The 13,912-nt window shown below is 38.0% G+C and overlaps 1 protein-coding gene across 6 annotated transcripts in view; it reads right to left on the bottom strand.

Annotated features, from left to right (window-relative positions):
* tns2a (tensin 2a) overlaps positions 1-13,699 on the bottom strand; it is a 42,773-nt gene extending 29,074 nt beyond the window's left edge. For 2 of the 6 annotated variants that reach the window (XM_083570076.1, XM_083570075.1), the window contains exons 1-3: positions 13,358-13,699; positions 244-349; positions 91-128 (exon numbers count right to left, since the gene is read on the bottom strand). In XM_083570076.1, the coding sequence (XP_083426202.1) occupies positions 91-128; positions 244-349; positions 13,358-13,471 (258 nt within the window). In that variant the 5' untranslated portion in view covers positions 13,472-13,699. Of the gene's footprint in view, positions 1-90; positions 129-243; positions 350-2,173; positions 2,419-8,014; positions 8,213-13,357 lie in introns of those variants that run through there. The other 4 variants (XM_083570074.1, XM_083570077.1, XM_083570079.1 and 1 more) reach the window with 4 other exon arrangements.
* Between the last annotated feature and the right edge of the window lie 213 nt (positions 13,700-13,912).

The following is a 13,912-nucleotide window of genomic DNA, read 5'->3' as shown; positions in this document are numbered from 1 at the left end:
GGGTTCCTATATGTATGATATCGTTGGTGTGTTGGATGATGAGACCAGAGAGGTCAAGTGAATATAACATATAATATAATATGTCCTTACCTTATTTTCACATTTCCTGTGAGTGGCTGTTTTACAGACTGTAGATGACAGAGAACAAAATATACAGAATTAGAGAACTCGACAGTACATCTTTTGCTGCTGTAATAAAAGGTTTATAACTGAAAGAATAAGGAAGCAGGAAAAGAGACTCACCTCGGCAGAAGGATCCCACACTTTCTATGTTTTGCTTGCACACCCCACATTGGCGCTTCTTCTTAAACTTTTTTTCCTTAAACTCATGGGGCTCGCCCTTCCCTGCCTAAAGGAAAAAAGATCCCAGACAATTACAATCTTCCAAAGGAACAAAAAAAAAAAGTAAAAAAAGAAAAAAAAAAAAAAGAACAGCAGCTAAATCCGTATGCATCCACCTCGGTATTATATCACGCTTTTTTTTTGATCGCTCTCTCATCGTGGTCTGTACCTGTAAACCAGGTCTTTTTCCTGTCTTTGTGTCAAGTGTCTCACCTTTCCAAGTCCAGCAGCAGGACAAAACCTTTGCATAATACTTAATCTCGCAGTGACACACCTTGTCTTAAGAGACACTACACTATTGGAGAACAGAGAATAACTGAACCCTATCAGTGATCCCTGTAGCCTTGCCTATTTTAACATTGATCATTTCCCACACACACACACACACACACACACAAACAAACACACACACACACACGGTTTCATATAGAGATAAAATGAACACAGATGCAGTGCTTGTGTTATATGCGCATAAACATTTGACATTGTGCTTTGAGGGCGTGCGTGACGTCGGAGCTGAGGAGAATAAATCAGCTTTGTCTAGAGCTGTGTGTTTTTCCGTTTGCCAGTGGAAGTAGAAGGAGCTCGTTTCCACTCTCAGCCTCCGGATCTGGGCACTGTTTGGACAGCTGTCAGGACACTGCATGCCTACTGGATGCCATACGGCTCCGTGTTGTAGGTTTGTAAAGCTTCGCAGCTTTCACTGAATGAGACACCAAACACAATAGTTACCTTATACTGTTTGTGTCTTGCTGTCTTTGCAAGGACAGTACAATACAATATAAAACAAAACAAAACAACACAACACAACACAACACATCACGACACAACACAACACAACAAAGCACACTCCCACAAACACAACAGAGGTGGGCATAAATATCACACCAGAACTACTGTATTTTGACAATAGATGTTATAAAAATGCTGCAAAGCAAAAGATCAGTACCTCAAAAAAAAAAAAAAGTGATAAAAAGTGAATTAATAAACAAATTGTTTCAAAGTTTCTCATTTTGGGAATAATAATGACATTTTTAAAAAAATTATTTGCCGATCTGCTGTAAAAGATATGCACAGCCTGGATAGTTACTGTACCACTGAACCTCAGGTCTTTATATAACAAGAATGTGGATAAACAGCTCTAATCCACACAGTTACTGAATAAACAGCGATAGGCCCTGTGCTCTGTTATAAATCTCCTATCTTAGCAGCTGAAAGAGTGATATTAAAGATAGAGTGAGAAAAGAACTGTTTATAGGAGGATAAGATTAGATCTGCCAGACTACACTGATCAGCTTGGCTCTAATAAACCAGTCTCAGGCACGAGTCCCTTTTCCATTGATCTGAAATGGAAAAATATTATCTTCTGTTTTAACACAGTTTTCTCCTGACTTCTTTTTATAACAGATTCACTAAGAAACCTATAAAAAATGAAACTGTATAAGCATTATATTTGTACAGTATAGCTTTGAGAGTGACTAAAACACTGGGCTTCAAAATCTTTTAAATCAGCTGTACTGCAAAAACAAACAAACAAAAAAACACTGACTATCTTCATGATTTATCAAAACACGACAATAAACCAAAATATATGATTATTAACTTATAAACTGCTAAAAATCTTGTTCTCCAATCAGACAGTATAGCTATAGCTAATAATCCAATCTTTCAGTTTACAGAAAAACGTATAAAAGGAAATATGAGAAAAATCTGTGTATATAGAGATTTTCTAATTGATTGGTAGTAACAAATGGTATTTACTCCACAGTCTGTGGACTGAGGAGATTAATCTCGCTCAGGTGTGGCTAAACATATGAAAAAAGCCTCTTACCTTTTAAAACCAAATGCTCCTAAGACTCCCACAAGCCTCAATTAAAAAAATGATTAACAGGCTAACACAACCCTGCAAGCCAGCACTAGCTACCTGAACAGGGCGCCTACGCCCCCTTCTACTTCTAGCACATTTCTTCCAATGTTTTCAAGCCAACTCGCTCAGGGGTGACTCTCTGTGGACGACTCTACTGCCCAGCCAGCGGTGTGTTGACAGGGTCTGTCCTGGGCATAGACTTCTTGCCCGGTCTGAAGCGCAGACAACGAGAGCCTGTTCGCAGAATTTTAGCCACCCAGGGCATGAGCCAAAGCCTCTTTAGTCAAAAGATGGCCTTTAAGAGCAAGAACCCTCCCCTTTCTCGCTTCATTTCAAGACCAAATGCAGGAACAGAGGAGCGATTGAGGAGAGCAAAAGGACAATCTGCAACACACATGAGAAACAAACACTATCAACTGTCCATCAAAACTAAGCGTGTCAAGGTTTAAACATTTCTCTCATGGGCTGGTCAATTAAAAACAGTGTCACCAAAGGACAATGATGAATCCCTCTGAAAAATGATACTCCTATAACTGCTGTGAAACTGAGCATCATTATATAGGATACAAATCTAGAATCCCGCTTTTTATCCTGTAAGAGACTATATGCAGTGTTTAGTACCGTTTGCAGATCTCAAGTGTTTAGCTGTGGGCTTCGCATTTATGATGCCCCCTTTCATTATGCCCAGGAGCACTTCAACTGGGAATATGTGTGTGTGTGTGTGTGTGTGTGTGTGTGTGTGTGTGTGTGTGTGTGTGTGTGTGTGTGTGTGTGTGTGTGTGTAAGCATGTACCCCCAATTCTAGCCTCACTGAATCATTGTGTCCCAACAGGGTGGGACAGTAAAAAGAAGGAACTGACTGTATATTTGGGTGTGTGTGTGTGTGTGTGTGTGTGTGTGTGTGTGTGTGTGTGTGTGTGTGTGTGTGTGTGTGTGTGTGTGTAGGGTGGGACAGGCAGTAGGGGAACAGAGACTGCCTGTTCCAGAGATGAGGTCAGCTCCACACTGTTTTAGGCTTCCTGCCCTCTCGTCCCCTCGACCTTCCCAACACATCATGCAAGTTTCCATGCCACTGGCGCTTCATAAACTCTCAAGAACCTCTGTTACCGATTTCACATTGAACAAATGACCATTATAAATCATTGGCACAGATCATGGACCGTGCATGCTTGGATTCTTAAAAGAAAGACTACCACTGTGGCACCGGTTCAGGTTCCAAGAAGCATCCACTTTTAATAAATCAACCTCCGAACTCTGTTTCGATTTCTGCTTTTTTATTATTTGTATTTTTTAATTTTTTTTTTTCCTTTCTACATCTTTACAGCACAGAAAGTCTTTTAGCCACACATTCTGTAAGGTGAAATATTTTTGCGGTTATTACATAATTTTCCACTAAAACACACCAGATGCGATTCTATTCACTTTGGCTACATTTGTTTTTTTCAAACTTTAGTATGAAGTAAGGATTTGTTATTGGCAGACCTATTTAGAGAAATACACCAACAACAATTCTTTAACTAAAGGCTGTTCAAAACTGATCAGTTTTCTACTCGTGTGACTGTGGATGCTCCTGAATGGAACTGAAGAAGCCTAGAGCTTAAGGAAACATTCTGGTTAAACCTATAATCCTTACTGTCATGCCTAGTAAATATCAAAGCTTCACTCAACAACTTAAAGAAGCCTATTTTCCGATCAGCACTGACATCTGTTGCACCGACCAGTCCAATCCAGACGTCACACACTGCATGACATGTGTCATGCCAGACTGCACACACTAATCATACACAGTCTAACACCAGCAGCTTCTTTCTTTTTTCCTTTTCATTTTTATCGAAGAACAACTCGAAGGACACAATGTTATCAGCTTACCAAACATGAAGTTTTCCTGAAGATCATAATAAAGGCTGGAGACTCTGAGACTACGGGATATGCGCAGCAGGAAACGTAGATCACACAAACCATGAAAACACACAACCGAGATGCCAAATGCACAAAAATACATGTATGGCTGCACAGTTTTGCCAAGCCATTGTTCATAACATCCGATTACTAAGTAACTAAAAAAATCACCTTTCGTTACTTTTCATGGGAAGTTCAATTTCACTGAAATACCTTTTTTTTTTCTAAAACACAGCTCTTGTTGTTACTGGACCACAAACAGGCAGGTAACACATTAAAGAGCCTTGTTATGCTGTAGCTGGTCTTTTGTTCGGTCCAAAAGTCCAACTAGATGTCAGAGTTAATGCAAAACAATAGACGATTTTGTGATGCCGTTTTTCTATCCTGATGAAAGTGGTCTCATACAGGAAGACACAATAAGGCACTTGACTTAGCTGAACATTATCTTTCCACCACCACCACAGAAAGAATACCTTTTGTGAAGAACGGTGTTCATCCTTTTAGCACAGATACTGTATATAGGGATGTATAGACCTACAGCCAAAGACCATTGCAGCTGTTCTGTTTTTATTGTTTTTGTCACTTATGTTAACAGTCTATTGCATTTACTCTTCATTTGTTGCCGTGTGCAGCAACACATTGTAGTCATTTTCTTTTGCTGACTTATTTCTCCTAAATTCACTCGGACTGTATGACATGAAAGCAACTTCACTGTAACAGATCACTGCTTTTATCAGCACACTGCCAGCCAGCACATTTACACCAGCGTGTGGATTTCCCTTCAGTAAACAGCTGTTTTCGCTCTTCTGCAGCTCGATATATATGGGAGTTCAGACAAAATCTCTCACTAGAATTCTGTGCAATCTAAAATACACTGTGCATGGATGGCCACAGAAAAGAGAAAAAAACATCAGGTGCAGTTTGAGAATGAAACTTTTGTAATGCATTTCGTGGGCAAATCCACAGTATTACAGAAGCGCACTGTTCAGCAAGATGTAAAAGAAGTTTGGTTCAACTCTGTTCCAAATGTGTGCTGTAAATGCTAGCTGTTTGTATGCAGGATGTGTATTGAGCAACATGCCAAAATGCCACAGTCCCTACAAACCGGCCACTGTGCAGAACTAGCTGAAGCATTTCAGGAACTCCTAATGAACCATAGCGCTGGCTAATTGGCAAATTCCTGTAGGATAAGCTTCCTTTACTTCTCATGAAGTGTTCATGAACTTCACTTTAATTAAACAGCCATGAAATCACTAGCGACGGATAGCAGGCTTGTCTAAATTCCCGAATGTACAGTTTTCATATTTTCTACAGCTTTTTTTTATCTTGTTAGTTTTATATAACAGGGAAAGCTGAAAACACCAGCCTAAACGGCTACATTTTTTATTTTAATAATAAATCTCAGTATTACCAATATCCAATATATATTTTGTAATTACATTTGTAATAAAAATTTAAAACTTCTTTTACAGCCTATGCCATAGGTAAACAGTTTCCTACAAGACCCCAAATGCTATCTGACCATACCTGCAGATACTTACACACTTGCTTTTCTACCTAGAGTGTGATGCAGCAGTGCTTTAGTCCTTCAGTCTGTCCGAGTCTCTCACCTTCTCATGAATTCAATCTGCTCAAACAGCTATGATTCCAAAGCTTCGGCTCATCTCCTAAAATCCCAGTCGACACAATCATGCTTCTCATCTTGTACACCAAGTCGCTGAGTCCTCATTGTGCCTTTAATGGCCTCGCATAGCTGACTGCATTCTGAAAGCCAGAGTCTGTTTGCTTTCTGCCAACTCCTTCTACGCAGGACCTACTTAAACGGCGAGTGAGAAAAACCTGACCAGTATCACCTATGCTTGAGAACACTGAAAACGGCTGTCCAAATAAAAGCCATTTCCAGCAACGGTGCTATTTCCATTTCAGTGATGTCAGAACAGCATGCAGCCAATAATGTCTGACTGGAATAATAAAAAAAAGCACAACATTATTACACTAATTGATATTTATGCCTTTTTCAAGTCATCTGCTCCATGCCATGCATGTACACTACCAGTCAAAATTTGGACACACTTGAACCTTCATTACTCTAAGAAATTAATGTCAGTCAATATGAACAATCTTAAGAATGTTGTATTTATCCCCAAGTGCAGTCTCCAAAATAATCAAATGCTATGATAAAACAAGCTCTCATAAGGAAAAAGGAAAAAGAAGACCAAGAGCTACCTCTGCTGCAGAGGATACGTTTTTTATTATTATTATTATTATTACCAGCCTCAGAAACTGTCTATTATACATAACTGCTTCTCTGAATTCAAGCAGCAGACATAATTCAAGATCCACTGTTCAGAAAAGACTGCATGAATCAGGGCTTCATAATGGAATTGCGGCAAAGAAACCATTACTTCGGAAGAACAACACGCAGGAGAGACTTGCTTGGGCCAAGAAACACAAGGAATAGACATTAGATTAGTAGAAATGTTCAAATGTGAAACTTTTGGTTCTGACTGCTGTGTTTTTGTTAGACATACAGAGTTCCTGAATGTGTGGTTCCCACTGTGAAGCATGGTGGAGGAAGTATGATAGCTGGTGACACTGTTGGTGATTTAGTCAAAATTGAGAACACACTTAACCAGCATGGCTACCACATCATTTTGAAGCAACATGCCATCCCATCTGGTTTGCAATTAGTGGGACCATCATTTGTTTTCCAAAAGGACAATGACCCCAAACACACCTCTAGGTTATGCAGGAGCTATTTATTCAAGAAGGAGAGAGATTGTGTGCTACATAAAAAGCTTTTGAGGTGTGCAGTCATTGATGGACAAGTCTTTTTGTCCTTTGTCAAGTAATAAACGAGATGCAATTCAGGGTCATTGAAAATGTGGTGCTTTAGAGGCTCTCAGCTGGAGGTGCTTCCAGTTAGTGTCAGTCGTTCCAGTAATGTGATTAGTAACACACTGCTTAGAGTCTTGATCTTACACACACACACACACACACACACACACGGAGGTCACATGCGATCTGATTCGTCCTTCATATTCACAAATGAAAGTGTCTCCAGTGAAGCGCTTAATAACCAGAGACAACGCTGCCATTAGTAACCAACGGCCTTATTCCAATCCAATCCCTAGTGGACCTACACTACAGTGTATTCCAGAAACCTGTCAATTTCATATATACGTAGTGCACATGAAGGGAGCAGAGGGTAATTTGAGATCCGGCTCATTTCTGAGCGCCACAATCTTTTCAGGACTTTTTCCAGGAACCAGACATTTCCGTTACACCACCGAGCAGCAGAAACAGAACACAAATGACAAATATCCATGTTTCTTCAGCACACAGCAAACACAAAAACACTGCCCATAAACACACCATAAGTGTTTCAAATGAACCCTGTAGACTTTATTACAAGACTAATAAAGGTTCATTAAGGCTACATTATGGTTATAGACAAACTGCGCAGAATCTTCTGGAAAATGGCAACTCACCGAACTGGTCTTTACCGTTACAGAACAAGGAAAAACATGGACCCTGGAGGATTAACAAGTCAATTTTGGAATAGGTTTATACATATATAGAAGGGTTTTATGATGCTTGCTTGAACACTGCTCCTGTTACTATTTTTTTTTAAAAATACTTTTTATACTAAAGGAGAGAAAAAATCCCCACACAGGTACAAACACCCTCTGCTCACTATTTAATCAGAGTCCAGGGAGCGCGTGCGCAAACACACAACTGTCAGTATGTATGATGCTGACAACCAAAAGTCCACAAACAGGAGCAAATTACTTATAAATTACTATCAAAAGTTCAGCAAAATCCAGCAAAGTTCGCTCTGTATTAAAAATAAATGAATAATAATAATAATAAAAAACACTAAGTATGTATGTAATAGTAACTTACCTTGCTCATGGTGCTCCTCAAAACAGCACTGAAGCAGGTTTAAGAAACAATGGTGTCCAAGCACATTTATTAATATTTATTATAGCTTTTATTTATAGTTTATTATTATTATTATTTTTGCTGTTCAGTGTAAATAGTGTACTGCAGCTCTAAGTCTACTGACACGCATGTTTACTTTCCCTCAAACTCTGAGCTCAGGGGCGGAGCCGCGGCTGAAAAACGGAGTTCTTGAAGCGCCATTGTCTGATTGGCTACTGCGCTGAGAAGAACGCGTCGCTGATTGGCTGGAATGTGAAAATGGGCGGAACCGGGTTCCTTATGGCTTCAATGGAAGATTGTTCTTATTCTCCGTTCTCTGGCGCCAATACTAAACAGATTAAGGGGATGAATGATAATAATAATAATAATAATAATAATAATAATAATAATAATAATAATAATAATAATAATAATAATACTAATAATGAAAAAGAGAGGAAAAATCTATTTTTCTTTCGTTGCGATTTAAATAGAAATAATTAAAACTACTGGACCCAATGAAACACTGGAATTAAAAAAGTGCATGAAAAAAAACAGCAAAAAGGCAAAGATATTTATCCACAAGCTTTAGGGCAACACTACTGTTTGAATATTTACTCAAATATTTACTCCTTTTTAAAAACTGCCCACTCACATATTGATCCATATTTGGCATGTTCTTGGAGCACAACAAATAGCTAATTGCGACACCCAGTGGTGAACCATGTAATCATACAAAAGTGCACGAACACGTCAGGTGCCAGGAAAAAGGGATAAAACAGATGTCTTCAAAAATGATCCATTGGAAATCTAGATTTAAAGAAACCAACATTAATACATAAACAAGATCTTTTAGGAAGTGTGCTCAGATATGAACAGCCCAATCTAAAAAAATGCACAAGATATATAAGATGACATCATTTGGAGTGATATTTTTTATAACACAGGTCTAAAATAGACTAAAATGTAAACGTATGTTTATGCTAATACATTTACACTAAAAAATCTTACTGAGGTAACTTAATCCCAAAATATCAAGTAGGTTTAATATAACTTTACACAGGTTTACCACTGAGTCAGCTGTAAAGATGCTGAACTGAGCTCAAAAGTATCATATGTTCAAATAAGCTGCAAGCAAGCAATTACAAAATCAAAATACAGAAAATGTGAGATGAGGCATGCAGTATATGGATCAGTGTCTTAAAGTGATGATCCTTTTTTTTTTACTGGTTCCACGAATCATTGTGAAACTGAAGATAGCCGAAATGATAAACCAAGAAATGACCCTGAGCATGATAAAAATGGCTCCTGAAAATGAAAGAATTAATTGCCAATGTAAGAACAAAAGCAAATTCATAACAAATCTATTAACTTTAAAAAATGTGTGTTAAAGCTGGCAAATGTTGCTTTTTAAAGGCTGCCCTACAGACAACAGGGAGACTGAGATGATGGGAAAGATGAAGGGAAGAAAATGTTGGGCTTTTATGCAACCAGTGTATAAGAAGGTACGAGGCACATGATACAGGGGCTTACGAGCTCAAAGCCAATAAGAGAGAATGTGAGACCACGTCCAAATAAGTGCCAAGATTGAAGCACACTCCCACTCCTCAAGTCACTGAGCCACGTGGACATGAATTTACAGTATTTACACAACCACTGGGAGTAGGAGGAGAGGGGAAGAGGGTACAAAGAGAAGAAAAAGCCTTTGTTTATTAGAGGGTTTAGTATGAATTCACTCTCCTCCCTTTTCTGCTTGTAGCTTTGTCCTGTTTCCCTTCTGTCCTCGAGAAAAAAACGAGTTCAATGTGAAAGGGAATAGAGAAGATCAGAGAGTCATGTTGATGATATTTGATGACCGGAACAGAGGAAGCAGTTTGTGACTTAATACACCACAACAGTAGAGGAGAGTCTACTGTGCGGGTTTGATGAAGTAAAGTTTCAATGACCACATGTTTCTATGACATCTATTTAATTACAGAACAAGGGTCTCAGTTTTTAAAAGCTCAAATGCGCTCAGAGTATATAACACATTGATCTGTAGCCCCAAGTGTGAATTTGGTTAAGAAATACTTCAAGGAATTAAAGTATGGTCTGAAGAGAAAGGAGATATTAGGGACACGTTCGGTGAGGTAATGTTGCTTTAATGGGTCAAGAAGTCCTGATGATGGAATGGTGAAAAGGGGGGGAATAAAAACATGAGCGAAAAAGGAGGGAGAAAGAAAAAGAGGGAGAGAGAGAGACAGAGAAAGAGAGAGAGATGGGAACATTTAGGCAAAGGAAATGAAGGAGGGAGGAGGGAGGACAAAAATGATTGGTTTAGAGAGAAGCCAAGTGTTGATCAACTACAGCTGTGGAGTTGGGGCAGATGAGACTGGGGAGGCAAACAGAGAAAATGAGGGGAAAATGAACACAAATGTATTGGAACGGAGAACGACAATAATGAGAAAATATGATTGCAACAACTTGTAAGAAAGCAGGTGATTGATGGAGATATTTACTCTGGATCTTATGCAGCTGAATGTTATTCTTCCACTCTAAATGATCAAATCATGCCCAGAACATCTGGATCCAAATGCACCACTATGAAAGAGAAGAATTTTCTTTTTTCATGAGTAGCAAAAAAAAAGAAAGAAAACCAAATCATTTGTTTTTGTGACCTGGACTGGAATGGCACTGGGAAACTAGTCGAATCACATCAGTGGTTTTCCTTTTCCTTCCCATTTTGCATTCCTACCCTCTGTATCCCATGTCTTTCTGTTCCCACACCCACAATCATGTGATGGCACACACACAACACTGTTTCAGCTTTTACTTTTTCTTTTCCAGTGTTCCTTTCTAGCTCTGCAATGTAAAAAGATCATTAAGAGTAGATTATTAAGGAAATCTTTGTATTTTCTACCTGAATAGAAAAGAGACAGTGATGCTCCGATCTAACACTGCAAACTATTTTGATGAAATCACAAAATCCATGGACTTTATATCATGTAAGTCTTGTGCTCATTTGTCATAGAGATACACACATACAAGTCAACATCACACTCTCAAATAAAAAATATTACATTTAGAACCTAAAAGGTTCCTCAAAAGAGATCAATCCAAGCACAACGTCTTAAGCAAGTTCAGAACCTAATTTATCATCTTTCATTTTTTTAATACTGGATAATATCAAACTTTTGCTATGTTTTAGAGGACTATGTTATTACTTGTATTTTGACTGCAATGATTTATATATATATATATATATATATATATATATATATATATATATATATATATATATATATATATATATATAATTTTATTTAATTTATTTTTTTCCCCACTGTGGGACAAATAACAGTATATCTTATCTTTATCTTATTTAATATTATTGCACTAACTCAAATACATTATTGTTTCAAATTACATCATTGACTGGTGTGCTGGATGTCAAAACATTGTGTAATTGTTTAAACTGTGTCTTCAGGACAAAGGAATTTGTGTTTTGCAGCTTTTTAAAACCATGCTAAAATGAATTTTTTGATTTGCTTTTTTTATTAAATTTAAAAGTGAGAAAAATGTTCAGGAAAATATTATAATGCATAACAGGAAATGTTTTGTGGATGTCTATCTACATAAAATTTTACTATAAATGAATACAATTGTGTATCTTCAAACATTGTCATTTAAAAAAAAAAAAATCGATTACTAGTGATAGAGAAATAAATAATTTTGGGTTTTGCTGCTACTGCATTTGGGTTGGTAATGGCACCATGACATCCAGTAATTGTATTTTACACAATTTGAAAATTTACTTTAGGAAAAGGGTTTAAAAAAATAATATGTTTGAATGACAAAGTAGCAATAATATAAAAATAGATTTATACATCAGTCTTAAATCATAATTATCTTAAACCTAAAAATGTATCTGAATAAGCCAAAATATTGCAATGTCTAAGTTACAACATACATGTAATTACATGTGTCTATACAACTCATTGTTATTGTGCTATGGGAATAACAGGTCTTTTATATATATAACCGGGCATTTTCCTGTGTGGTGTGGTGGCACATGCCTGTGGATTATGGTTGCCATAAACTAGCACTTGTTAAAGGCTGGTCATTCCAAGCATATTCGAAGAATATAGAGTAAACCACCCCAGCCAAATCCACAGTGATCACTGTTGCCCTCACAAGACTTCAGCTGGGTGTGGGCATCTACACTGACACATCAACTCACTTATCGTTCCTTTGTCAACTTTGTTTACTACCATACAATACGAAAGGCAAGCATGCTAATTCAAATAAATCAATGCTATCCATATTTCAAGAAGATCAAGCATTAATTTGGTTCAAGCATTATGAGCGTGTTAATGATTAAATTCCATGAAACGTTTATTATATTTGTCATGTTTGATTGTTGTTTCATGACCTAATAGAGTTATAAGGAATGTTACTCCTACACCATTGCATGCTGTTTTAATGCACGACCACAAAGCCCTCCTCTGTATCAATCATGATAATCAATAATCCTACCAGTATCAAGATGAAAAAATGACAGAACTCAAAATGAAACCACAAGCACTGTTTTTCAAAATATGAATATAAATGTTTACATGCTCATTTTTATTTTTTATTGATCTAAGACTGGGAATAAAGTGTAGGCTGTGAGTTATAGACATTAGACCACAGCACAGTGAAATAAGTGTGATGGAATAGATCCAATATCTCACAGAGTGCAGAGTTTTTGGGATCTCTCTCTCTCTCTCTCTCTCTCTCTCTCTCTCTCTCTCTCTCTCTCTCTCTCTCTCTCTCTCTCTCTCTCTGTCTCTCTCTCTGTCTCTCTCTCTCACAAGCACACAAGCACACACACACACACACACACACACACACACACACACACACACACACACACACACACACACACACACACACACACACACTTTGATTCCCAGGCCTTATTTGTAGGGTCAACTACAAATGTGTCATCATACAGAGGGCTTAACATTCCCACAAGCCTCAGGGAATAGATGATTACATATACATGCACTCTTTTTCTCACACACAGTCGCAGTTTGTTACACTTATTCCATGATTCCATCTCACACACACACACACACACACACACACACACACACACACACACACACACACACACACACACATATATATATATATATGAATAAAGGAGCATCACACCACTGTAGACTGCAACATTCCAACAAATTTCTCCAAATGATTTGCAACAGCCTGAATTTAGTGTTGTGATAAATAAGTCATCATTACAGTACAACAAAGAAAGCATTAAAAGACACAACACATAAACAACTACTCCTTGCACCTCACCTTGGTGAGTCTCATGTTGATCCTGTTGCGTGTCCCCTCCCTGTTTAGAGTCCCACTGAGCACCTCTGGCTCCGGCTCGTCCCCGCAGCAATCCGTACACAGGGTGCAACCCATATAACACTGCTCTAATTTAAATATGTTGCACTTTTTATATGCTCAAGATTATATTGCTATTCTACAAATATAAAAAAAAAAGGATAAAAAAAAAAAGGATAAAAAAAAAAAAAGAAGTGCTGTGGACCTTGCTGGTCCCCCTCTCCTTTTCTGTCCTCTTCTATTCCTCTTGCTTGTGTTTTCTTGGCTACACTGGGCAGCTGTTTTTGTCGACTCACTCGAGGCCCTTCCCCTTCTGCATGCTCTCCTTGTAGCAAGCACACACTCACACACTCACACCAGATCATGCTCGCCCCTCTGTCCATCCTAAAATAACGCTTACAAACTGCTGAAAATGACCCTTTCCATCGAATTTCTATCGTCACTCATGCAAACACAAGGTCTAAGTTGAAGTCTGAAGATCATTCAGGCACCTACCCCCAATTTTCCTCAACACACACA

The sequence above is a fragment of the Silurus aristotelis genome (assembly GCF_946808225.1).
Source record: "Silurus aristotelis genome assembly, chromosome: 19".
In the NCBI taxonomy this organism is placed as follows: Eukaryota; Metazoa; Chordata; class Actinopteri; order Siluriformes; family Siluridae; genus Silurus; species Silurus aristotelis.
This window is presented reverse-complemented; position numbering and strand designations above follow the sequence as displayed.